At 34.3% G+C, this 24,212-nt stretch overlaps 4 protein-coding genes across 9 annotated transcripts; 3 read left to right on the plus strand and 1 right to left on the minus strand.

The window, feature by feature from the left end:
• The first annotated feature begins 512 nt into the window (after nt 1–512).
• LOC107927892 (proline-rich receptor-like protein kinase PERK14) lies at nt 513–4,823 on the plus strand. Its single transcript, XM_041102588.1, has 6 exons — nt 513–1,275; nt 1,904–2,001; nt 2,131–2,693; nt 2,770–2,933; nt 3,024–3,091; nt 3,559–4,823. The coding sequence occupies exons 3-6, from the start codon at nt 2,150–2,152 to the stop codon at nt 3,770–3,772; spliced, it is 990 nt and encodes a 329-aa protein (XP_040958522.1). The 5' UTR covers nt 513–1,275; nt 1,904–2,001; nt 2,131–2,149; the 3' UTR covers nt 3,773–4,823.
• Nucleotides 4,203–10,366, minus strand: LOC107927989 (pentatricopeptide repeat-containing protein At1g10910, chloroplastic). Of its 5 annotated transcripts, none has more exons than XM_016859134.2 (11): nt 9,976–10,366; nt 9,285–9,548; nt 8,576–8,878; nt 8,355–8,459; nt 8,088–8,187; nt 7,248–7,567; nt 6,302–6,478; nt 6,104–6,232; nt 5,185–5,478; nt 4,828–5,046; nt 4,203–4,563 (listed from the first exon to the last, which is right to left on the minus strand). In XM_016859134.2, the coding sequence occupies exons 1-9, from the start codon at nt 10,327–10,329 to the stop codon at nt 5,260–5,262; spliced, it is 1,971 nt and encodes a 656-aa protein (XP_016714623.2). In that variant the 5' UTR covers nt 10,330–10,366; the 3' UTR covers nt 4,203–4,563; nt 4,828–5,046; nt 5,185–5,259. The 5 variants fall into 5 exon arrangements, with proteins under 5 accessions (XP_016714623.2, XP_040958509.1, XP_016714622.2 ...); XM_041102575.1 differs by having other exon boundaries at nt 4,203–4,621; XM_016859133.2 differs by having other exon boundaries at nt 4,731–5,046.
• A 2,230-nt stretch (nt 10,367–12,596) lies between these two features.
• On the plus strand, nt 12,597–18,582 carry LOC107927945 (SWI/SNF complex subunit SWI3D). 2 transcript variants are annotated; one of them, XM_016859078.2, is made up of 8 exons: nt 12,597–13,184; nt 13,887–14,419; nt 14,938–15,621; nt 16,214–16,380; nt 16,460–17,148; nt 17,445–17,629; nt 17,724–18,168; nt 18,245–18,582. In XM_016859078.2, exons 1-7 carry the CDS (start codon nt 12,734–12,736, stop codon nt 18,096–18,098), a joined length of 3,084 nt encoding a protein of 1,027 aa, XP_016714567.2. In that variant the 5' UTR covers nt 12,597–12,733; the 3' UTR covers nt 18,099–18,168; nt 18,245–18,582. The 2 variants fall into 2 exon arrangements, with proteins under 2 accessions (XP_016714567.2, XP_016714569.2); XM_016859080.2 differs by having other exon boundaries at nt 12,634–13,184; nt 18,251–18,582.
• Nucleotides 18,583–20,410: 1,828 nt separating this feature from the next.
• Nucleotides 20,411–23,294, plus strand: LOC107927891 (probable CCR4-associated factor 1 homolog 11). The gene is made up of 3 exons (XM_016859015.2): nt 20,411–21,016; nt 21,781–21,861; nt 23,088–23,294. The coding sequence occupies exons 1-3, from the start codon at nt 20,411–20,413 to the stop codon at nt 23,292–23,294; spliced, it is 894 nt and encodes a 297-aa protein (XP_016714504.2).
• Nucleotides 23,295–24,212: the final 918 nt, after the last annotated feature.

Genomic DNA, 24,212 nt, shown 5'->3' on the forward strand with positions numbered 1-24,212 from the left:
TTTAACAATAAAACATTAGTTATACAATATTCAAACAATAACAACAAAATAGTAACAATATAACAGTGAAATAGTAGCAAAACAGTGGGAAAACAACAACAAAACATTATAATATTTTTTTATAAATTCAGGTTGGGCTGGGTCAAAAAACCTTACCCGAGACCCAACTCCTTATTTTTTGCCTAAAATCTCACACTTTTCGATCATGACCCGGTTTATGGACAACTCTAACCCTAGCATAACTTCTATATATAGGTAAGGTTGGAACATCATTGGAGCCAAAGTAGGAGGCCATAGCCTCAAAATTTTGAAAAACTTTTATTATATCACTCAAAATTTTTTGAAATTTTTAATCATATTCTTTAAAGCTTTTAGAAAACTTAATTAAGTCTTTAAAAGTTTTAAAAAAATCAATTAGACCTCTAATTTTTTTTATAAAATTTCATTAATCTTTTTAATCAAAATTTTTAAAAATTTTAATTCAACCCCTAATTAGAGCTCACAAAATTTTTTTTCATGTTTTTCCACTAAGTGTAAGCGTTGAGGATGAGTTTCATAATCGGAATTTATACATGACACCCGAGCTATCTAAAGGGCTACACGATGCATGTTCAGTGACTATCTGTCTAATCATAATAGTGCACTGGCCTCCGTGATCTGTTTAGTGATCAGTTTGTTTGTCCTGTAATATTGGTTGCTTAGAATAAGGTTATTGGGCATTAACAAGCACTTGTTATGTCAGGTGGCTCGTTTTCTTGACTACAACCAGACAAGCTATGTTGGGTTATGGCCAAAGAAATTTTCTTTTTCCTTGTGAGAAGTATTTATACATTTGGCACATATGAATTCTTGAATTGTTTGTTCTTTTTACTTGATAGTAAAAAGCTTAAATTCCTTGGTAAGCACTCAACTTGTTATCAAGGTCAAGACATAAGAGATTAGGGATATTAGATTAATGGACTTAGATAATCAAAGCTCTAGATTTTTCAGGCTGAGAAATAATTTCTGAAAATTGGGTCCAAACTGCTTTGGCATCTCATTTTAGATATGTTATGGAGTTCATGGATTTTTCACATGGTGCAGGCTGCATAATATTATGGATTTCATGAGTTAAATTGTTCATCTAATGTTTTTGTAGTGGAAAAGTTGGAGTTTTCAATTTCATCAGGACATGCAGAAGTGAAACCCAGAGATCTTGGTGAAGAAATTGAGAGAAAAAGGGAACAGTTCCAAGCTATCCTTCAACCTTTCTCTAAACAATGTAAAAGAAACGAGGTAAGTGAAAAAAAAATTTCGAACTTAGTTATCTTCTATGTCCGTTTTATGGTATATAGGGATTAAATCTTTTTAGGGTTCGTGGTTGCCTCCAACAATATGATCTCTAGAATTGAACTTGCGTAGGAGTGCAGTTGAGTTGAGTTGAGCCTAAATAGTGGTAAGCTCAAGCTTGACTAGAAATTTGAGGTTTGATACTCGACTCAAGCTTGACTTGAGCATCAATTTCTATGCTTGAGCTTAGCTTGAGACATAATTAAACATGTTTATCAATTTTCGCACTCAAAACTTGATTATCTTTGTTTCTATATAATAAAGATAAAAAATGTAATTTTATGATATAAAAATATATTAAAATAAAAAGCTCAATTAGGCTACGAGATAGTGCTTGAATTTGGCTCGATTGAAAGTTGGAGTTGCTAAAGATCGAGATTGGCTCGATAATTACCGAATCAAATTAAAGTTTTTTTCAAGTAGAATTCAAATAGTTTGCAAGCATTAGTATCTTATTTACAATCCTAAACTTGAGTTTTTTTCCTAAGAGTGTATTGTATATTATCATTGCAATCGAGACTTGTCCGTAAATAGGGTTTTACTGGCATATTATCTGAAACTTTGTACTGATTAGGTTAAGTTGGAGGTCAAACTTGCTGCTGGAATATGTCCTGAAGAAATAACACTCAAAGAAGCAGAAAATGCTAACACAAGATGGATTGTTCTTGACAGGTATGGCCAACTATCCTTTTCATTGCTTCTGTTTTTTGCATTCTAATGCATACAATTTCCCAAACTGGAAAAAGGGTATTAAATTTGAATATTGATTAGTGTTTTTTTTATAATCTTGATTATTGACAGCCACTTAAAGAAGTACAAAATGTGTATATATTGGAATGTTGAATGCAATGTTGCAGTAATGAAAGGAAAAGATGTTGCTACTTTAATGCCATCAAGGGCTCCCAAGCCTGATTACTCTCCTGTAAGTAGTGAACAAGCGGATGCTCAAACTTGGCCCGATGATCGATCCCTTAATGATCAAGAAACCGGAAATCAGAACGTGATTGAGGAAGGGGAATCATCGATACAACAAACTCCACGGGGTCCCTCTTGGTATCCATTACAATTTAGACCTGGTTTTCCTCGAGAATTTTTGTTCAGTGAAATCGAAGAGATTACGAACGGCTTCTCTGATATCATTTGTCAAGAGGAAAATCTTAAAGTTTACGAAGGGGTATTGCAGAATACACCTGTTATAGTCAAATCTATTCAAGACGATGAACAGTTTTGGTCGATGCTTACGATCCTCTCCCGTGTACGCCACCGCAATATCATGAACATCGTTGGATATTGCTGTACCGCCACGAACAGATTACTCATATCCGATTATCCATGTTTGTATAGTTTTGCTATGAAGTTGCAATGTAAGATACCTTCTTCCTTTGTTCCCCCGTTTCAGTTTCCACAGCTTTAGAGCAAAACATTCTTAATATTCTGCAGGTGATGTCTCTGCTATTAACCTTTCTTGGAGAGCAAGGTGGTATACTGCTATTGAAATAGGCGGTAGCTTGCGCTATCTCCATGAAGAATGCCCCGACGGACCGATCGTTCATCAATCTGTTTGTTCATCTAACATTGTTTATTCTCATGGTTGCTCACCTATGGTAAGTAAATCTAAAACTATATCTTTTGTATTAGAAATTTGCATACAGATTACTGACTGATGTTTATGGATTTGTATTACCATATTGAAGCTAAGCAATTTTATGACAGCCAAGTGGTACAAAGGTGATGTTCCTTTTAACGGGAATTCAACTGGAAAGTAAGAAAAAATTTTCTCCATATGAGTTGAATTTTTACACGTCTTTTGCCTGTAATTTTTACACGTCTTTGCATGTAACTTTTAAGGTGAGATTTTATAGGGTCTTTTTTAAATCAATGGTAATGGTTAAAAGATAAAAATAAGAGTTGTACCTGTTTGATTAAATCACATTAGAAACTAAAAAATTATGCGGGAGACCTGAAACCTATCAATCCGCCACCAATATGTTACTTTTCTCTAGAAATTAGTTTTTCTCATTCTTTAGTATTAAAACTAATTAAATTGGTTAAAATGCGAATTTTACATGACATGATCAACAATGTATTGATGTTTCTTTTTCTTCCTTTTTATTTCACCCGTTGATTTAAAAAAATCTCACAAGATCCCATTATAATATAATCTTTAAATAAATGTCACCCATGTCAAAATATTTGTGATAATTTTGAACCTGTTTTTGGTGGATGAAGATGCCCAAACCTAGAGGAAGACAAGCAACTTTATGTGGATATACATGACTATGGATTGTTTCTTGTGGAGCTTATTTCTGGAAAAGTTGCAGGTTGCTTTCCACATGAAAATGAGGGTCAGTCCCTGATAGACTGGGTAAGATTTTTGTTGAAATTGCTTCCTATGGTGACTATTTTCTATTATTATAAGGAGGTTTTCGTAAAAACATCATGAACACCTCTGTATTAAAAATCAGATTACATTTTATCCCATTTACTAAAAAATAAATAAATTAATCCTAATACGTTAAATCAAAAAACAAATTGATCATTCTCTTAAAAATTCCATTCATTTCTATTATTAAAAACTGGTCCTTATACATCAGCATGAGATACACAAGACACGCTTGTATCACTGTTTGATTATTCTATCAACCACACTAGTTTTTAACAATATAAATGAATGAATTTTTTAACGAAAAAGATCAACTTCCTCTTCAATCTAAAATAGATGGACTAATTTGTCAATTCTTTCAGTAAAGGAAACAAAATACAATCTAACTTCTAATAAAAGAAACTCCATAAAACTTTTATAGGAGTTTCTCGATGAAAATGATTATGAATCATCACATATGTTCTAAGAAATTTTTAGGCAGCTAGAAATATCGAACAAATATAAGCTATGTTACCCGGATTTAGATGAAAGTTAGATACTAACATTTGTCTATCACGAGGTTATACCAACGTCTGACTATGTATTAGGATGGCATTAATGCTCTTCATACTTAAATGAAGGCGCTGCCGCTTCTAGAAAGCAGTTCAGTCACTCAACTGATGGATCCGAGATTGGCGGATAAAGAAGATGATTTGAAGGTGGTTCATTGTATGGCTCGGGCGGCTTTGCTTTGTCTGAAAAATGATTCCGGTCGCAGTATTTCCATAAGCGAGGTAAGGTTTTCTTTTCAAAATCACGTTCTTGCTTGCAATAATAATACCAGTTGGAACTCCCCAGATTTTAAGAGTTCCCTGCAAATTTTTGCAGGTCTTAGCTGTGGTTCGAGGTGATCAGCGTGCAGTACTTCAGCTTTGAATCGGTCCAAGAGTTGTATTCATGAACAAACAAAAAAAAAAAAAAAGAGAACGCTTGCTTGTAAAAGAAGAATATTGTTGAAGGAATAAAGAGAAGCACTTACGTATATTATAAAGCAGCTTGTTTGCGAGTGAAAATTATGAAGGTTGCGGAGTTATTAATATCACTTCTTAAAAATGATTGCATGAACGGAAACCAACCTGAAAACTTGTCTCTCCTATCGAAAAAACTCTGGGTTGTTCTCCATTCGGAGCTTCTACTTTACAAAGCATCGATTTCCTGGTGAAAATTTACGGAAATCAGCTGAGGGAAGTGAATCCTGTCCACCTTCACTTCACAAGATACTATCTAATGGTTTGTTGAGTGAAGCTCAAGAAAAGAGGTTGAAACATGCTTTTTACATGGACGAAAGGTCTTCCCTACAAACACAAACAGATCCTAAAAGCATTGATATTTTGATATTGAAATGTCTTGGAAAAACAAAAAACTTGGAACACAAGAAAGAATAAACGTTAACACAAAGGAATTGGATTTCGGAAAATCAGAATTATCATTACCTGCAACCAGATTATTTGATTGGAATTCTTCTATTCAATGTAAACTGTTCCATTGAATGCTGACCCAGCTGTGATCTAACGTTTAGACTGTGACCCTTTCGATATTATATGTTGCTTGGATAATATCTCTGCAGTGAGTTGGCGTCCAAGTAACTCAGAGTTCTTAAGAATCAGGTTTCTTGTCGTTGAATCAACAGCATATCCTTGTCCTGGCATCCACTGCAGCAACTGCAGGAGCAATTCCTTTTTTTCGGGCTGAGCAATATAACGGGATACAGCAGTCTGAAACAGTCCCTGTGTAAAACCGAATAAATCGAATGATTTAATCATATTATGAATTATAACACACAGCCAAACCTGTATCAAAATCAAGAGATATTGCTCCAATTCCATGGAAGTAGGACTGGATCTAATTGTGTTCAAAAACCTATGTTGCTCGGACTCTTCATTATTCATGAAGTACCCATGTCCGACACTGGTGTTTGACACACCGATACAAGGATATGACCTCCAAAAATCCTTCAAATACACGAAAAAACTTAGAAAAACCAACCATACCTGTATACAACACACACCCGAGTCTGAGTAACATAATCAGAAACTATTACCTATGTTTTAACCTGACCATCTTTTCTATGGCAATAAAAACTAAAAATAATGCCACTACAATACCGATGTATCCATGCTAAGGATCTCCAGGGTATAGCTTTCACGGACTGGAGATATTTAATCCAGCAGATGGATTATAACATTAATACGATCTGTTCAGCTCTAAGTATACCTACATACACCAATCTCATGATAATCAAACGCAGATGCAGTCCATGCATCAGAATGCAGAATAGCAGAGACATGGCAAGTTCATAGAAAAGTAATTTCAATTCGTGAATCAGATTAATTAAAGTCCATAAATACCTACCTGATCAATCTTGGACCCGGAACCATGAATAACCTTCAGGACATCATTTATCAAGTTGATATTACCGAACTTCATGAATGCACTTGCGAACTTCTTTATAGCAGGCTGAGAGATGTGTTCTGAATTATCCTGATAAGAGAAATAATTTGAGAGAAAAAAATTGATAGTAAAGAAGGGACTGATAGTTCTATCACATACCTTGACAACTACATATGCATCTTTGAACAGTTTTCCAGCTATAAGAATTTGTAGAATTTTCTCATGAAAGGCTTTACACATTGTTCTTTTGCTATATCTCAACATATTGTAAACCGAAAATGCTTCAGAATGAGCCTTCATTTTACCAAGTTGAAATATTAAGGAGGAGCAAAGTTCCTGCAAATAGAATAGAATTGTATGGTTATAATGATTTAACTTATTTCCATAAAAGATGCTGCCTACATGCCAAGCGTAGAATTCCCATTAAAGAAAAACCAATAACTTAGGTATGTTTTCCGGATAGCTTTTAATACGACCCTTGTTATTAAGTAACACATCCACTGCCAAAGCAGCAACGCAAATAAGCTTGAGCAAACAACATTCACATAACGACAAGAAACCACCTTCAGGCATATTTGCGGGAAAAAAAAGAGAGTATAGTTGGAGATAACAATTGTATAGACAAAAAGACTCGTTCCAGTAATTTGTATTATGACAGGCAACCAAGTATATAGTCCCGTAACTGGAAGTACAAAACATTGCTATGGAAGAATGGATCAAGTTCTAAGAGTGTTTCATACGATGCGCAAAGTGAAGAAAAACTCATGGGATTACGTTAGTTATGCTGAACCGATGCTGGACCAGGGATTTAAATTGCGGTCGCGGTCGCGTTTTAAATCGCATTGCGTTTATCGCGGTTGCGGACATAACGGATGCTATTGCGGTCATTGCAGGTATCGCGGTCGTGAATTTTACATTACTTATTGTGTATTGCGGGTATAGCGGGTTTCGACAGTAGCGGTTTCGGACGGTGCCGTTACCGCTATATAACGGCCGCTATTTCGGTAACGGACCGCTATTTAAATCCCTGTGCTGGACAATGATAACAACTCAGAAACCCACGCTACCATTCATAATAACATCTAAAAATTTGAAAGTCCTGTACCTCCGCCGGATGATATCCTTTACCGTGCATGTCCTCCATGATCTTATAAGCAAGAAGATATAGTTTCTCCTTACAGAAATACTTTATTAGGATATGAAAAGTGCTATAATCCGGACTGATTGCAAGTTCATCCATTTTCTTCATTGTTTGCATTACACTCTCCATATCGCCTGCTCTACAGTAAGCACAAAGCATCGTATTTAACATAACCAGGTCATACTTGTTATACTTGGCCTCGAAATCTTGAGCCAACTTCTTTGCCTCTTCAAAAAGCTCGCTTCGACACAGAGCTGAGATCATGATGCTATGCGAGTATCCATCTGAAGGAGACAAATAAGTTTCATATACTTGGAATTGGAACCAAAACAAGGGTAAAAGTACCATAGAGAATCCCATACTAAGAATTAAATTGCATTTTGCTACCTATACTCAAAAAATGAGCAAATCAGTCCCTGTGCGTTAGATCGAAGAGGAAATTGGTCCTTTCTATTAAAAATTTCATCCATTTTTACTGTTAAAAACTGGCATAACTGACAGAATAACTAGACAAGGACACATGACATGCCACATGTACCTAATGTTAACATACATGGACCAATTTTTAACAATAGAAATGGATGAAATTTTTAATAGAATGACCAATTTGCTATTTGGTCTAACATATAGGGATTAATTTGCCTATTTTTTGAGTAAAGAGGGCAAAATGCAATCCGAATCCTAGTACAAGGCCTCCATGGTACTTTTACTAAACAAGGGGAGATGAAACTTCAATATAACAAGGTAAGCGTGCCTTAAATCATTAGCCAGTGTTCCTTGAACATGCAGTAATTGTAAACTTACCGGATTTGACACGTTTTTCATGCATTTCGGCAAAAACTGATCTTGCTTCATCAAGGCGCCCAGCTTTCGAAAGACCATCCATCAATAAACAGTAAGGCATCTACATAAGTGTTTGTATATTACGAGCACTTAGTTACAAAACTAAGCAAGGTTTTCAATCACAAAAGCAGCCAATGAAGCTTAATCGTATGAATAAATGCATAATTTTATCAATTTTCACATCTCATATTTGACCAGGCACATAATGAGAGGAAATTATCGAAGTACCTCATCTTTAGCATAACCCAAAGCTTCCAATTCAGATAATAATTTTCTCGATTTTTCAAACAAGCCTCCTCGAACATACACCTTTAACAAAGTAGTCAGTATAACCTGCAAGAATTACAAAACAAAATAAACGAAACATCAATTTACACACAAGTAACACTAGCTAATTCCCAAATGCAATTTTGAAATCTAACCAAATAAACGCAAAAAAAAAAAAAAACCTTATTTGGTGCTAACCCTGAAGATTTCAATTCCTCCATCAACTCATCGGACTTACGATAATTCCCATCGTAAGAGTAAGCATTAAGTAAAGAGCTGTAATGATATAAATTAGGTGAAAGGCCTTCATCCTTCATCTGGTTGAAGTAGTTTTGAGCTTCTTCGCTAAGCCCACTTGAAGCACAAACGGCCAAAAGTGTTCCATACATCACATTATCCATTTCCAAACCATTATATTTCAACTCCTTAATCAACTCTAATGCCTTATAATGCCCATTTTTTATTCTTATGCAACCTGCCAGCAACTAAGTATTGACAAAAACAAAAACAGCAATTAAAGTTTCACATTCAAAAACAACCATTATATTCTCGGTAAAAGCACTGAGGATGCCTTTGTACTAGAAGTTGGATTGCATTTTACCTCTTCTATTCAAAAAATGGGCAAATTAGTCTTTATATGTTAGATCAAAGAGCAAATTGGTCTTTTTATTAAAAATTTCATTCATTTCTACTGCTAAAAATTGGTCCTTGTATATCAGAATGAGGTAAATGTGAAATTTTAACAAAAAGGAGTTGTTTGCTCTTTGATCTAAAGTACAAGGACTAAATTGCCTATTTTTTAGTGAAGGGGACAAAATGCAATCTGATTCCTAGTGCACTGGCCCTCATGGTACTTTTAACTTATATTCTTAGTTGCATTAAGAAACATACCGTGTTATACGTAACCAAATCTGGGGTTAGGCCCTCCTGCTTCATCTTATCAAACAATTTGATACCACTATCGAATTTCCCATTCCTAACCAAAGAACTAAGAAGAGAATTACATATAAACACATTAACTTTGGTTGGTTTATCAGGAATACCATTGTAAATCCCCAAAGCTTTAACAGGGCTGAGTTTTTTCCCCATAACTTTCATATAAGTGCTATAAGATGAACCATTGGTCTTCCCATGCTGTTGCATCCAATCAAACAGCTGCAAAAAAATTATCCAAAACAACAAAGAATCAAAGTCCATCCAAACAAAATATCTACTTTGACATTAAGGATACATAGCAATAGCATACAAACAGGGGTGAAACCAAGGGACAGGCAGGCCTTCGGTAAATGGAAAATTTGCATTTTAGGCCCTCCCAAGAATTAAAATTTCAATTTAAGACCCTTTTAACAGCTGCAAAAAAATTATCCGAAACAACAAAGAATCAAAGTTCATCCAAACAAAATATCTACTTTGACATTAAGGATACGTAGCAATAGCATACAAACAGGGGTGAAACCAAGGAACAGGCAGGCCTTTGGTAAATGGAAATTTTGCATTTTGGTCCAACCAAGAATTAAAATTTCAATTTAAGACTTTTAACGCAAAATTCATGTCTTCCCACTGCATACAAAAATTTGGGTACCTGAGAAAGATGATGCCATTTGCCCAAGTTCCCGAAATGTCGTAAAACTACATTCAAATCTTGCGGCTTTAAAATCCCACCGAGTTCTTGAAGCGAAGAGCTCAGATTAGAAGATTGTTGGAGCTGAAGAAGAGCGTATTGTCTTTTTAAGTAAGACTTGGAGTGAGGACGAGTGGGGCTGGGTTCTTTAAAGGGAGTTGTTGGCGGTGGTGCAGAGGTTGGATTAGTGAAGCAGGCTCTTGGGGCGGGATGGGATATGGAAGGAATTGTGGGAAAAGAAGAGGGTAATGGATGGATGATAAAATGGTGATGAAACTGAAACCTGTTTGTACTAAGAATCGACGATATCTCCATTATAGGGAGTTTTGTTTTTCTTAATTTTATTTTATCAGTGTCTGCTTCGGTTTTCAACGTTTTTAAAAGATGGTTGACGTCCGGTATAGTTCATGGGCCGGGCCAGGCGGGTCATGGCAAGACCCGATTCATAAAAATCTTTAGGCCCGAACTCAAGCTCAGTCCTCTCGAGTCCACTTAAATGATCCATTCTACTGTAAAAGAAGGGTAAATTCCACCCAAGGTCACTAAACTACTAGTAAGTTTACATTTTGGTCACTCAACTTTAAAAAGTTACAAAATGGTCATTTAACTTTTTGAAAGTTTTCATTTAAGTCACTAGGCTGTTAAATTCGATGTTGTATGGCCTTCTTCATTCACAACACCTGCATCAATTGAAAATTCTTCTTCTCTTTCTCTTCTAAAGTTAAGTTTTTTTCTCATGAAACAACTTTAAACGTCACGAATTTATGAATCAAAATTCAAATAGCTTTCTTTTATTATCTCTAACATTGACTGTCAGATCGACTTCGATGTAAGATATGTTTCTTTATATCGTATCGATCATCAAGTCATCACTTGAAGCCCACTAACCGAACTTAAAAAAAAAAAACTTATCATCCTAGTAACTTAAATAAAAACTTTTGAATAGTTCAGTAACTTAAATGGAAACTTTCAAATAGTTCATTTTGTAATTTTTTAAAGTTGAGTAACTTAAACATAAACTTACCAATAATTTAGTGACCTTGGACTTAGTTTACATTGAAAAACAATAAAAAGTATTTTTATTTGAATTTAATTTAAAATATATAAATATTTGTTATTTTTATGATTTTTAAATAATAAGTGGTTGAACTGGGTCAAAGTTGAAAAATATAAGCTTAATCTTAACTCAAAATTAGACCGATTGAGCAAGATACTTAAACTCGACTCGACTTGTTCAACCCATGAACGCATCTATCAAAAACTAACTATGATCAAATACAATCAGTTCGCTCGATAACCCTCTTTTATTTTATATTGATAGTTTATATCGGTCTATAAAATTATTCACTTTACTTGTTCAAGTTTCAAAAAATTGAAGAATTTGAATAAAAATGATATGTTTGAAAAATGAATTTTAAAAAAGAAAAAATTATCATAGTTGGATGCAGTTTATTTTGAATTTAGTGGAAGATCAATATAATTAAACAATAACAAAATAAAAAAAGGTTAAATTATGCTATTAATCTCTATAGTTTGTAAACGTTATGGATTTAGTCCATGTATTTTAATATGGTCATTTTTAGTCTCTATAAACATATCGTCACATGTGTAATACCATGTCAGCTTGTTATTTTCTCATATTACTAATAAAAATCTGGATAATGAAGGATTGTCATTTGCGTCAATATTGAAATTTTAAAATTTGAAAAGTATAGGGACTTAGTATGTTCCAATTGGAGAATATGAACTAAATTTACAACTATATGTGTCATACAAGTTTAGTAATTAAATTTATCTAGATAAATTTAATTGCTACTGTTTGGGTTAGGACTTTCAAAATTAGAAAAATTTAGAGACTAAAATTGATCAAATTAAAGTATAAGGGCTAAATCCACAATTTTCATAAAGTACAGAGACTAATAGTAAAATTTAACTTTGAGGGAAGGTGGAATCAAATGTGTTATTCAGTCGTTTTAATATATTCCGCTTAAAACGAAAAAAAGTTCATAATTTCAGCATCTTCAACTAGAGGTGTTTAATTGATTAACCGACCCAAATTACCATTAATCGACCCTTTTAAACTCTTAACTGTTAACCGAACTGAAATTTTTTCAAAAAAAAATTAATCGAACCGAACTTTTTAGGTTAATTTGATCAGTTAACCGAATTAACGAAAATTTATATATATATTTGGTTAAAACAAGTATAAAACATATAAAAAATTAATTGAATTAACCGACCGATTAATTTATACTTTCAAAGAATTAACCGAACCTACAGACCCCTACCGGATACTTATATATTATAATATTATTTTTTAAGTTCAGTTAATTCAGTTAACCGACGAATTTCGAACCGAATTAACTATTAACCAAACTTTTAAAAAATTAACCAATTACAATCAAATTAATTCAATTAACCGACCAATTAACTAAATTCAATCGGTTAACCGAATTAATTCGATTTTAACCTAAATTTCAACAACCCTATCTTCAACCAATCAGACGAATCATTCAACGGCATCGATTACATGTTTAGTTAGCGATCTTATGGCTAGTGGTGAACCGCTACTACACCAGATAATTATATGTTGTTAGTCGTGGAAGAATCAATTACCTTAGCCTGGCGATAGCAAAATCACAGCAACAAATTTCACACTGACAGACTCAAAGTTCATTTTTTTTTGCCTTCTGGAAAACCAATCTCCTGACCCGTGGTGATGGAGGAGAAACGCCGGGACGCGGGGAACTCACCGGCTGGACCGAGCTCAGCCGAGCTGGAGCCGGCAACAACTCGCCGTCGAGCTGGAGCACAAAAGAGGAAAGCTAATTCTCTTTCCGGGTCCAGCTCATCATCGACGCCGTCGAAACGGGCTACACGGGAGAAGTCATCTAACTTGATCTCCCACTCTTCGATCAACCATAACGGTCCTTTAACTAGGGCTCGCCAAGGAGCGCCTAGTGGAAACCTAGCCTTGGGTTTGGGCTCGGGATTCGGTGGCGCGAAGCTTGAGGAGAGGATTTTGGTTAAAGAGAGTGTGAAGGCTGAAGATTTGGAGGAATTGAATAAGGCAAGTGAAGAGTTGGAGGCTTTGGAAGCTAAGATTGAAGCTGAGTTTGAAGCTGTTGGGTCTCGTGACAGTAATGCGCACGTGGTTCCTAATCATTGCGGTGAATTTTCTTTTTCTTTATTTGTTTGCTGGGAAAAAATGGGTAGAAAGGGAAGGGAAATCGAAGATTTACTTTTAGAACTTAAGTGAGCTGAATTTCTTCTTTGGGGAGCTAGTGAATTGGTGAAATTAGATTGAACTTTTTTTCCTGTTGATTTAGAAGTTAAATTCAGTTTGAATTGAATCTTAATTAAATGGAAACAGGGAAAAAAATTAGTGAGTTCTTAAGTTTTATTGAGTGCTTAAATAGAGAGTTTTCTTTCTTTATTCGTTTGGACTTATATGATATTATGAATGCTGCGATAATGTCCTTATATAATAAGGATTTTATTATGTTTATTTACTTAGAGAGTTCTTTCATTCAACTGTAGTCTTAAATGTCAATGCGGTTTGAATGGTTGCTATTCATACATTTGATCGGTAAACAGAAAGATTCGAAATGGATGAAATGTGAAAATGTTAATTCTTTTTTAAATTCGTTAATATTATGGTTTTCTCACAAGGAAATGATAATGAGTATTCTGGACAGTTTCTTGTGCTCACATTTTTCATTAACAGAGTGCAGACTAGGGCTATGAATAAATTGGCTATCATGGAAGCCTCTTAATTTGATGTTGTAAATATTGAAGAAAATGAAATATTAGACTCTCTGGTGTTTGATATTGTTGTCAATTTTGGTCTTCATCCTTTTTTGTACTCACAGGATGGTTTTCATGGAAAAAAGCTCACCATGTGGAGGAATGTATATTACCTTCATTCTTTAATGGGAAATCCCCAGTGCGTACCCCTGATGTGTACTTGGAGATACGTAATAGCATTATGAAGAAATTTCATGCAAATCCGAGTGTAAAAATTGAGTCTAAAGATCTGCAAGATATTGAAGTTGGCGACTTGGATGCAAGGCAGGAAGTACTGGAGTTCTTGGACTACTGGGGTTTGATTAACTTTCATCCATTCCCTCCAGGTGATTCTGCCGTGGTCAGCGCTGATGGTGATTGTGACGGGATAGCAAAAAAGGATTCTTTGCTTGAAAATTTGTTTCACTTTGAGGTGATTGAATCGCGCCCATCAGTTGTTCCCAAAGCTAACCTTTCAACTCCATCCATGCCATCTGGGTTTCTTCCTGAATCTGCAGTTCTTGATGATTTGTTGAGACTTGAGGGACCATCTGTTGATTACCATTGCAACTCTTGTTCAGCTGATTGCTCTCGGAAGCGCTACCATTGCCAGAAGCAGGTTCGTGAATAGTGACTTGACTAATAAGTCTTAACCTTAAAATATTTAGTGAACTATGCAAGAGAATAACTGCACCAATTATGTCTGTTCAGGTTCTCCCTATGTTGTTATTAAATCATGCCTGGGTGGAATTGATATATGTATTTTGTATCTACATATGCATTTTATATTCAGTTTTATGTTCCTAAGAGAGCAAGAGGGAATTCTACCATTTTATGCATCTTCTGTTTAGGCCAAGTGGTAACGAAAAATCCACAAGCCTTTCCCGCTTCTCATCCGACTGTTGTAGAAATAGGTTTTCAGCTTGTAAGAAATCAACATGAATCTTTTGCACCATCTGTACAATTTGTTCTATGTTTGATGCACTACTTGCAATAATAATGTAATGAGCTTTGAAGCTTTGTATGAATTGGATGATCACAATGGCAAACGTAACTAATTTAGTAAATTGGTTTATGTTTATTTATTGACTTATTCTTACATTTCTTTATGATGCTAACTATGTTTGTATTTGACAGGCAGATTTTGACTTATGTACTGATTGCTTTAACAACCGGAAGTTTGGCTCTGGCATGTCTTCTTCTGATTTTATTCTCATGGAGCCTGGTGAGGCCTCTGGCCTTAGCGGCGGGAAGTGGACAGATCAGGAAACTCTCCTTCTTCTCGAGGCACTAGAACTTTATAAAGAAAACTGGAATGAGATTGCAGAGCATGTTGCGACAAAAACCAAAGCTCAATGCATACTGCACTTTCTTCAAATGCCAATTGAGGATGTATTCTTTAATTCTGATGATAATATAGACACTAATTCCAAAGAAACATCTGCACCTGCTGTAGTGACTGATGAAACATCTGTCCCTAAAGATGTCTCTGAAGCAACAGAGACTAAGACTACTTCTCAGGAAGATCAGGTTCCTCAAGAAGATCAGACCCAGACTACACCCGTGGATGCTTCAAAACCTGAAGATGAGAAAGAAAAGAGAGAGAGTGAGGAAATGTCAAAACCTGAAACAGGAACCGACATAAAATGTGCTCCAGAAACATCAAAGCCAGAAGAAACAGATGAAGCAAAAGATGGAGAAGACACTAAAGAAAATTGTGCAATTATGGCTCTAAGGGAGGCATTCGAAGCTGTTGGTTATAATTTAACATCTGAGAGTACACTCTCATTTGCTGATGTGGGAAACCCCGTCATGGCATTGGTGAGTTGCATATCAGGGAATCATGTATTTGTGTTTGAATAATTTTTGATGGCTTTGTCAAGTTTGATTCAAATCAGAAGGCATGTTCATGGCTTTACTTCAATGTGCTAAATAAGCTGATTGGAAAAGATTGAGGACATGACTTGATGTGGTCCTACTTAAACACTTTGACCTGATTTCTTAACCCCCAAAGATGTTAGTCTTTTGATTCTATTTATGTGTCTGTTTATATATATTTTTTAATGAAATCGGTGCCAAGCGTCCTTGGATTTACATTCATATTTTCCGTGCTTGGTCATAAATGAAGGACAGAACCACAAAATGCTGCATTTTGCTTTTTCTGCTCCATTGCAGTAGCTTTTTCAAGGTCTTTTTTCTGAATCCACTTCTTTGTGAATGATTGTTATGCCATACAAAGTCCTTTATCTTATGCACATGCTATACTTAATGATGAACAATCTTCATTGCTTCAGTCTAGATGTTTTGCTTCAAGTAGACTTTGCAGCTTTTCTCTTGAGATATTCTACTTTTCATTATTGTCATCTATCGATTTTGTTTGATATGTTACAACTTAATTTTACTTCCTCTGCAGGCAGGATTCTTTGCACGCCTTGCTGGGCCCAAAATTGGTGCTGCTTCAGCACAGACTTCACTGAAAGCATTGTCTGGTAGTTCTCCCAACATTCAACTGGCTGCAAGGAACTGCTTTCTTTTGGAAGATCCACCAGATGACAAGAAGGAACAAACTGGTTCTGAGAGGTATGTAAACCTTTTCTCAAGCTTATATTTCCTTGCCACTTTGTGGCTCTTATATCTGATGTGAGTTAGAGTTTGGCAGTGTTGTCAATGATGCCGGTAATCAGGATGCTCAGAATGTCGAAAATTCAGAAAACAAAAGCCTCAAGGAGGACAAGTCCACCCCTGTTTTGAATCAGAAAAGTTCATCGAGCAACCATGCAGACCAAAATGCTGAAACTTCTCTTCCTGAAGAAAAGGTGACATCAGCTTCACCTAATTGCCTATCCACTGATAAGAAAGAGCCAGGTACTTGTGCAACCAGTAAGGAAGCTAAAAAGGCTAGTCAGTCAAAAGATCATGAACCAGGTGTAATGAGGGGATCAGATAACTTGGCATCCCAGGTTCCACCAAGTTCTGCGGAGGAGACTTGGGGGAAGGAAACCTCAGCACAAGAGTCTTCTCAACGAACAGAGGTAGTGAAGGAAGTAGAAATGTCCGAGTCTGTTCCATTAGAAAAGAATGAGCCTGCTGATGCAGCTGCATCAGAGCCAGTGGCAGAGCTATCTGAACCAGCAGAGGCATCAGAAAATGTAGAGACGGTTTCTGGCTCTCCATCTAGAGCAAAGAATGAGCAACAACCGGTTAAATCAAGTTCTGGTGGAGAGCTTTCTCAGCCTACAAAGGCATCAAATGATATAGAAATGGTGTCTGATTCACAGCCATCAGAAAGGAGCGAACTTCAGCAACCAGTCACATCTAATTCAGTAAATGAAAATGGAACAAGCACAGGTTTCTCTCCTTTTTCCCTTGAACTTTTTGTTCAGAAGCTGATTGTACTGAAATTTTAAGTAATATTTTGTGGGAATACATATAAATATTTCGTGAGTCATATTGAAAATATACATGGAGGGCTAGATGCAATACTTGGTCCTATAAGGTTAAGCATAGCAGCTTGGAAATTTGAATTTTGATACAGAGCAATGTCTTTATAGTGTCTACTAAAACATAAAAAGTTTATTATAAAAACCGCATTTTGGAAAAACAGGTACTGTTTATCTTCTCATTTTTCTTATTATTCTCGGCAGATGTGATTACAGAAGGTAAAAGTGAGAGCCATACCTCTACAGAAACAAAAGATGATAGTAGCATTGATAAAGTAAAGCGTGCTGCCGTAACAGCACTCTCAGCAGCTGCAGTGAAGGCCAAACTTCTTGCAGGCCAGGAAGAGGATCAAATCCGGCAACTTACAACATCATTAATAGAAAAGCAGGTAATTTAGTTGCAAAAGCAAATGCAGACTCCTTTTTAAGATTTACACAGCTGGAGCAAAAATTTGAGTTCTTTGAGGCTTTAATTCAATGCAGTTTTCTAAGATGGAAGCCAAATTAGGTTTCTTCAATGAAATGGAGGGTCTCATGATGAGGGTAAAACAGCAATTAGACAGATCAAGGCAGAAGCTTTACCATGAACGAACTCAAATTATTGCAGCTCGACTGGGGTTACCAGCTTCCTCCTCTAGAGCAATGCCACCAGCAAATACCGCAAATAGAATTGCAACCAACTATGCAAATTCAGTCGCAAGGCCTCCGATGAGAACAACTGCCGCAAGACCACCAATGCAAAGACCTATGGGGCCTATGGCTCCTACCTCATCCAATCCATTTGTATCTACAACAGTTGCAGGAAGTTCAATCCGGCCTGCTAGCCAAGACAACCTTTCTTCAGTCAGAACAAAGTAGTCTCTTTTACTTGTGAATAGAATTTGTCATCCGTTCTTATACGACGGTCACCAATCATGAGGTTTGCCAGGTGAGTACCTCTTTCCCTTAAGCGTTGCCCTTCATTTCTGGAACTTTTAAGAACTTAAGATGTTTCCCTGTGATAGTTACAGCGCCAGCATCAAGAGCGTTGACTATCTCCAACCGACCAAATGGAGCTGGAATCTCATTGTCTTGGGAGGAAGGAGCAGATGGTTATTGTTCTCCCTTCGTCCCTACTCGAGTTAAAAAAGTTTAAGTCATCTAACCTGCAATTTTTTTTACTGTGTTTGGAATTTTGTAAGGATAATAGGTAGTTGTACTCTTGTTGAATTTAGTGCAAAAATTAAACATTCATATAGCCTTAGTTACAGAACTCTTTGGTTGTCTTAAGGTGCAAGTGTGGCTGATGTAACCCATGTAATCTATTTATTTATGATATTTTAGTGTTATAAATGATTGTAAATCTTTGGATTGGACCTCCTTTCATCTCTGCAAACTTTTAAAAAGCTCACTGTTTTCATGAACTTGGTCTTTTAGTTGAAATGCTTGGCTCTAGGGGCAGAGTGTTTGATCTTAGTTCAGTTGAAGAGTTTAAATCGAGTTGAATAATTTTTTTCGAGTTTAACATAAATTTGGAATTATATATTTATGAACTCTTTCAAAGCAAAATAAGATAAAAAGATAATTTAGTATAATAAATTTGATATGGTAATTTTGTGTATTTAAAGGTTCAAATTTATTATTCATCATTTTTTATTTTTTAAAAATTATATATATTTTTTAAATATTTTGAAAATTTGAAGATAGTTTTGAATTTTTGTAGATTTTATAAAAGGATCAATTTGCCAATTTCAAAAATTGCGAAGTATCTAATGAGTTTGTACATCAATTTATTATTTGCAATCAATTCTAATTTGAAAAATTGAATAATCCAAATAATTAGATTTAACTAATTTAAAAGAAAAATAAAAAAAATTAAGTTAAATAGTTTTTCTCATTCATATATAGATTTTTTTTAATTTCCTAATAAAGAATTTATATTTAATACAAAGGCCGTATATGTTTATATAATTTGATACGTTGTAAATAAATCACAATAAATCACTTATTAAAAAAATACAATAAGTATCATTTATCTTTAATGTGTTTTAAATTTATTTATTAATTTTTCTAAAAAACTATTTATTAATTTATTAATTATGCATTTTAATATGACAATTTGATAATGATACTGTAATTATCAACAAGATAAAATGAAATATTCATTATAATAAGAGCAAGATAAAGTATAGAAGTAGTATACTAGAAGGGCTCAACAGGTACATCATTTAGTAGATAAATATCTTTATTATATGCAATTTTAATTGGATTTTTATTAAATTTAAAATGGTTTTTATATTATAATAATAATTCTCTTACGAAATATATCAATATAATCCCTAGGATTCGCAGAATTTTAAAATGAAACCATAATAATACTAAGAAAACGTATAATATTAAAATGAAACTAAAATAATTACTAAATTTATAATTTTAAAAAAATTAGAAATATATTTCCAAATATTGTTAAATTAAATTATTATTTTTAACTATTACCATTTTTAATAATTAATTAATTTGTTTTTAACTATTAAAAAAGGGTAAACTATACAATTGATCACTTATGTTTATGTAAATTTACATTTTGGTCACTGAACTTTATTAAATTATTTGACTATTAAAAACTATTTAAAAAAAAAGAGAGAAGAAATTCATGTTTGACTAACTATTTTACTTCAGGGACTAGATAAGTAATTTACCTCAAAGTGAAAGAAGTGAAATCTTAACGTGACCCTTTCTTTTTCTTTTCTTTTATTATTATTTATTTCCTTTTATTATTTTATTTTATTATTATTTATTTTTTAATATAAATAAAAATAGTAGCTTAAATTTATATATTACAAAGTCTTCCGATTTACTAGGGACACTTTTTTTTTATATATTACATTAAATAAAATATTATATTAATAAATTAGTTTATCATCATCGTAATAAAATATAAAACCATTAATGAAAACTTATCTATTAAAATAAATAGACAGATTATAATATTACTCCTCAAGTAACCTATTTCTTGTTGTACAAGTAATCGTGGGCTTATATATAATCTTACGTGTGCTTACATGTTGAACTAACAAGATTAGAAAACAGTTGTTAAAAGTCGGCACTCTACCGAAAAAACAGAGACAGAGATTACGATATTGAGCAGAGACAAAACAGAGTGAGATTACGGCAACAAAAACAAAGCAACGATGTTGATTTCTAGCAATAAGTCAATCGTTGTGAGACGAGTTTTTGCTGAAGATTTGGACAATGAACTCTGGTTGATTAAGGCAGCAATTCTGAGGTATCCTTTTGTATTTATGGATACTGAATTTCCAGGGACAATTTTTAAACCAAGTAAGCAAGTGGCTTGTGAAGATAATCCCGTTATTAATTATCATTATATGAAGTCGAATGTTGACGCGCTTCAAATTATTCAGCTCGGCTTGAGTCTTTCAGATGCTCAAGGTAATTTGCCGGATTTTGATTCTCCCTTTTGTTATGTTTGGGAATTTAATTTTAAAGATTTCAATATCAATCGAGACCACTATGCTAGCACTTCTATCGAGCTACTCAAACGTCAAGGGATAGATTTTGAGAAGAATAAAGAGAAGGGGATTGATTCTAGAGATTTTGCAAAGAAGCTTTTGGATTATGGTTTGGTTTTCAACTGTTATGGTCTGAATGGTATTACTTGGATTACTTTTCACGGGGCTTATGACTTTGGATTCATGCTAAAGATTCTTACTCAAAGTCCATTGCCCTTGGATCTTCACTCATTCGTGTATCAATTGGCTTTTTTCTTTGGCTACAACGTTTTCGACCTCAAACACACATTCAAATTATTAGGGTTGCTAGGTGGTTTAGAGAAAATAGCTCAAACATTAAACGTGGCTCGTATTGTCGGATCAAGTCATCAAGCCGGGTCAGATAGTCTACTCACGCTTCAATGTTTTATGAAGCTCAAGAGTAAGAAAGTTTTTGAATCTATGTGGAATGAGACGAATCAAATACTGCTGACTCCCTTAGCATTATACGGACTAGTTCAAACCATAGGATAACTATTTTATTCTCTTTTTAAGTCTCTTTTGATTAGTGACATAAAAACAATGTTATTGAAGATATTACATCAATATGTTTCCAAAACTATAATCTCCTACTGATTGATGATTTTTTTAGCTGTGTTCAGTTTTTTCTTTTATGACTTGTGTGGAATTTGAAGCTTCATTATGATGGGTTTTATTTATTTGCTTGGATATTCAAAACATAAATTGGCAGAGTACATATCAGTAATGTTTAGGTGCTTTCCATGGTGCTGCTGGTGTTTTAAGCGTATCGTGGAATATTATATTTTAAAAATATCTAAATATATCATATATTATTGTATATCTTTCCATATAGTTAGGTATATATCTAGGTAGATATATCTTTTCTATTCCTAAGTAACTACTGTTCTAATGTCTATCAAGAAAAGAATCCCTATTCTGGTCAATCCTCCATATTTGATTTACATTCAATAACAAGCCTTTCAAGGTTTCCAATTTGAGTTATAAGATAGTGATGAAACTTTTAAAAGCAGCTGAAAGGTGCAGAGGAAACAGGGGATAATCTTTGTTTGAAACAGCTGAAAGGTTTCCAATTCGAAAGTGCTGAAAGTTATGTTTGTAGAACTACTTTATGGTTTTTAACTTACATCTCTTCCTCCACCATGCTGGGGCCTTTAACTCCTTCCTTGGCAGATGTCTTGAAATAGGGGATATTTCCTTTCGAGGCACACCATGCTGGGGCCTTTTTCTCAGACACCTAGAGAGTCAAAACAAAGTGGATAATTGTAAGTTTTAGGGAGAAAGAGAACATCAAGTGACATTGTAAAGGAAGAATTGAAAAATACATACCACTCTACTGTTTCCACCATCAACATCGATTTTGTTTCCCAAAACAACAAACGGGAAATTCTCAGGATCCGAAGGGCTCCACCGAATAAATCCCAGAGAGTTGATAGATGGCTTTCATCTGTATTCAAATGTTCAGAATATATACCTGAATAAGGAATTCTTCTCTACAGTTGTTAAGGTTGTCAATCGATTTCATTGAGTTGACATCATAAACAAGAAGACAACATTCAGCACCGGGATAGAAAGCAACGTCTAGGCTCTGGAATCTTTCCTGGCCAGCTGTGTCCCAGATCTTGGGTGGAGGGGGGGGGGAATTGATGAATTTTGAGCTAAGTGACCACTCAGATAACACAAACAGGCAGAAAGAAAAGTTAGATAATTTTAGAATGCAATGCTACAATCTGCAAGAAAATACTCAATAGTGATCCATGAGGTTGTCTAATGCTAAATCACAGAAGTCTAGTCAACATAATTCCCTAGTCAAATAACCACAAATCCGCTCCTCGTCAATTGGTCAATGATATAACTAAAGAAAAAGGCAGCCATGGAGTTTTTCAATGAATAAAACGGAAAAGGTTAGCATTGGCAGTTCTGAGTTAAATATCATAGAGAAAAGATGCAATTGAGAAATCCTGGTTAAGCACTAGTCCGCCATAGCTAGAGCTTGTTTTATGAACAGAGGAGTAGCCACTAGTCAATAGCACACCATAGTCGTTCATTGTAGATTAAGATCCCCTGCAGCAACTAAAACAAGCTCATCGAAATGTTAGAAAGTAGAGATGAGGGTGAAATCTAAGCCTCCAGCTGCACTTGCTTTGTCAAAAAATCAGCTCCAATCGTCGCCTTATACTGATTGCTAAACTTCTTATTTACATATCTAAAAGGCAAACAAAACCATAACTAATAGTAACACTAATTCAAATTAATTGATAATAAAAAACACTTCATTTCTCTGCTTTCCTCAATAATTAGTAAAAAACGACTGCTGCAGGATACTGATTCATCAAACACGTCTTCCCTACCCTGCAAGTTCAACATCATCACAATTCACAATCATTCGACAACAAACGACAGCAGTAATTCCTACAGCAACCATGCTGACCAAAATGCTGAAACTTCTCTTCCTGAAGAAAAGATGACATCAGCTTCACCCAGTTGCCTATCCACTGATAAACAGCACTCTCAGCAGCAGCAGTGAAGGCAAAACTTCTTGCAGACCAGGAAGAGGATCAAATCCGGCAACTTACAACATCATTAATGGAAAAGCAGGTAATTTATTTGCAAAAGCAAATGCAGACTCTTTTACTTGTGAATAGAATTTGTCATCCTGAATCCCTAAAATTTAATCAATTTTATTTTTTTACTTTTCTAAAAATTCCAATCATTATCCAAAGATAACAATTGAATCCTTTTGGTTAAATTACGCATTAGTCATTTATTAAGTATAATCAGATTAATCTTATTCCCTACCCTTTTCGAATTTCGAAATTTTAATCTTAATGCTAACGACAATTTTTAAATTCATTATCTAACTTCTTTTATTTTTTTAGTATGTGGAAATAGAAACTAACATGGTATCACATATGTGATAATATATCTGTCAAATCAGATTTTTGAATATAACATGACAAAATTTAAAGGCTACCATTTGGAAGATTGAAGTTTTAAAACTCAAAAACTATAAGACTTAAAAATTAGTTGAATTAAAGCATAGGGACTAAATTCACAACTTAATAATAAAATTTAACTAAATTCAAAAGTACTAAATATATATGTTTGCGGTAGTAAAACTAATTATGATTTTTTTAACTTCATTATGCATTGAAGGATTTTAATTAGAAGTGTTCATGGGCTATGCTAAAGTTCGATATTAAAAAAATTTCTAAGCCAGAGCTTGCTTAACCCAACTCGTCCAAAAAGAGTACATTTTTTTTAAAATAATAAAATAACAAAAGAATATCTTTTATATTAATATTTATATATTTTAATAATTAAATTTCCATCAAAATAATTTTAAAAATCATTTAATTTAAACTTGGGCTAATCCAGCTAGACTCGAGGACAAAATTCATTGTTTAAGCTCAACCCAAATCAATCGAATCAAATAAAGTACCCA

Source organism: Gossypium hirsutum, chromosome A03 (genome assembly GCF_007990345.1).
Source record: "Gossypium hirsutum isolate 1008001.06 chromosome A03, Gossypium_hirsutum_v2.1, whole genome shotgun sequence".
Lineage (NCBI taxonomy): Eukaryota > Viridiplantae > Streptophyta > Magnoliopsida > Malvales > Malvaceae > Gossypium > Gossypium hirsutum.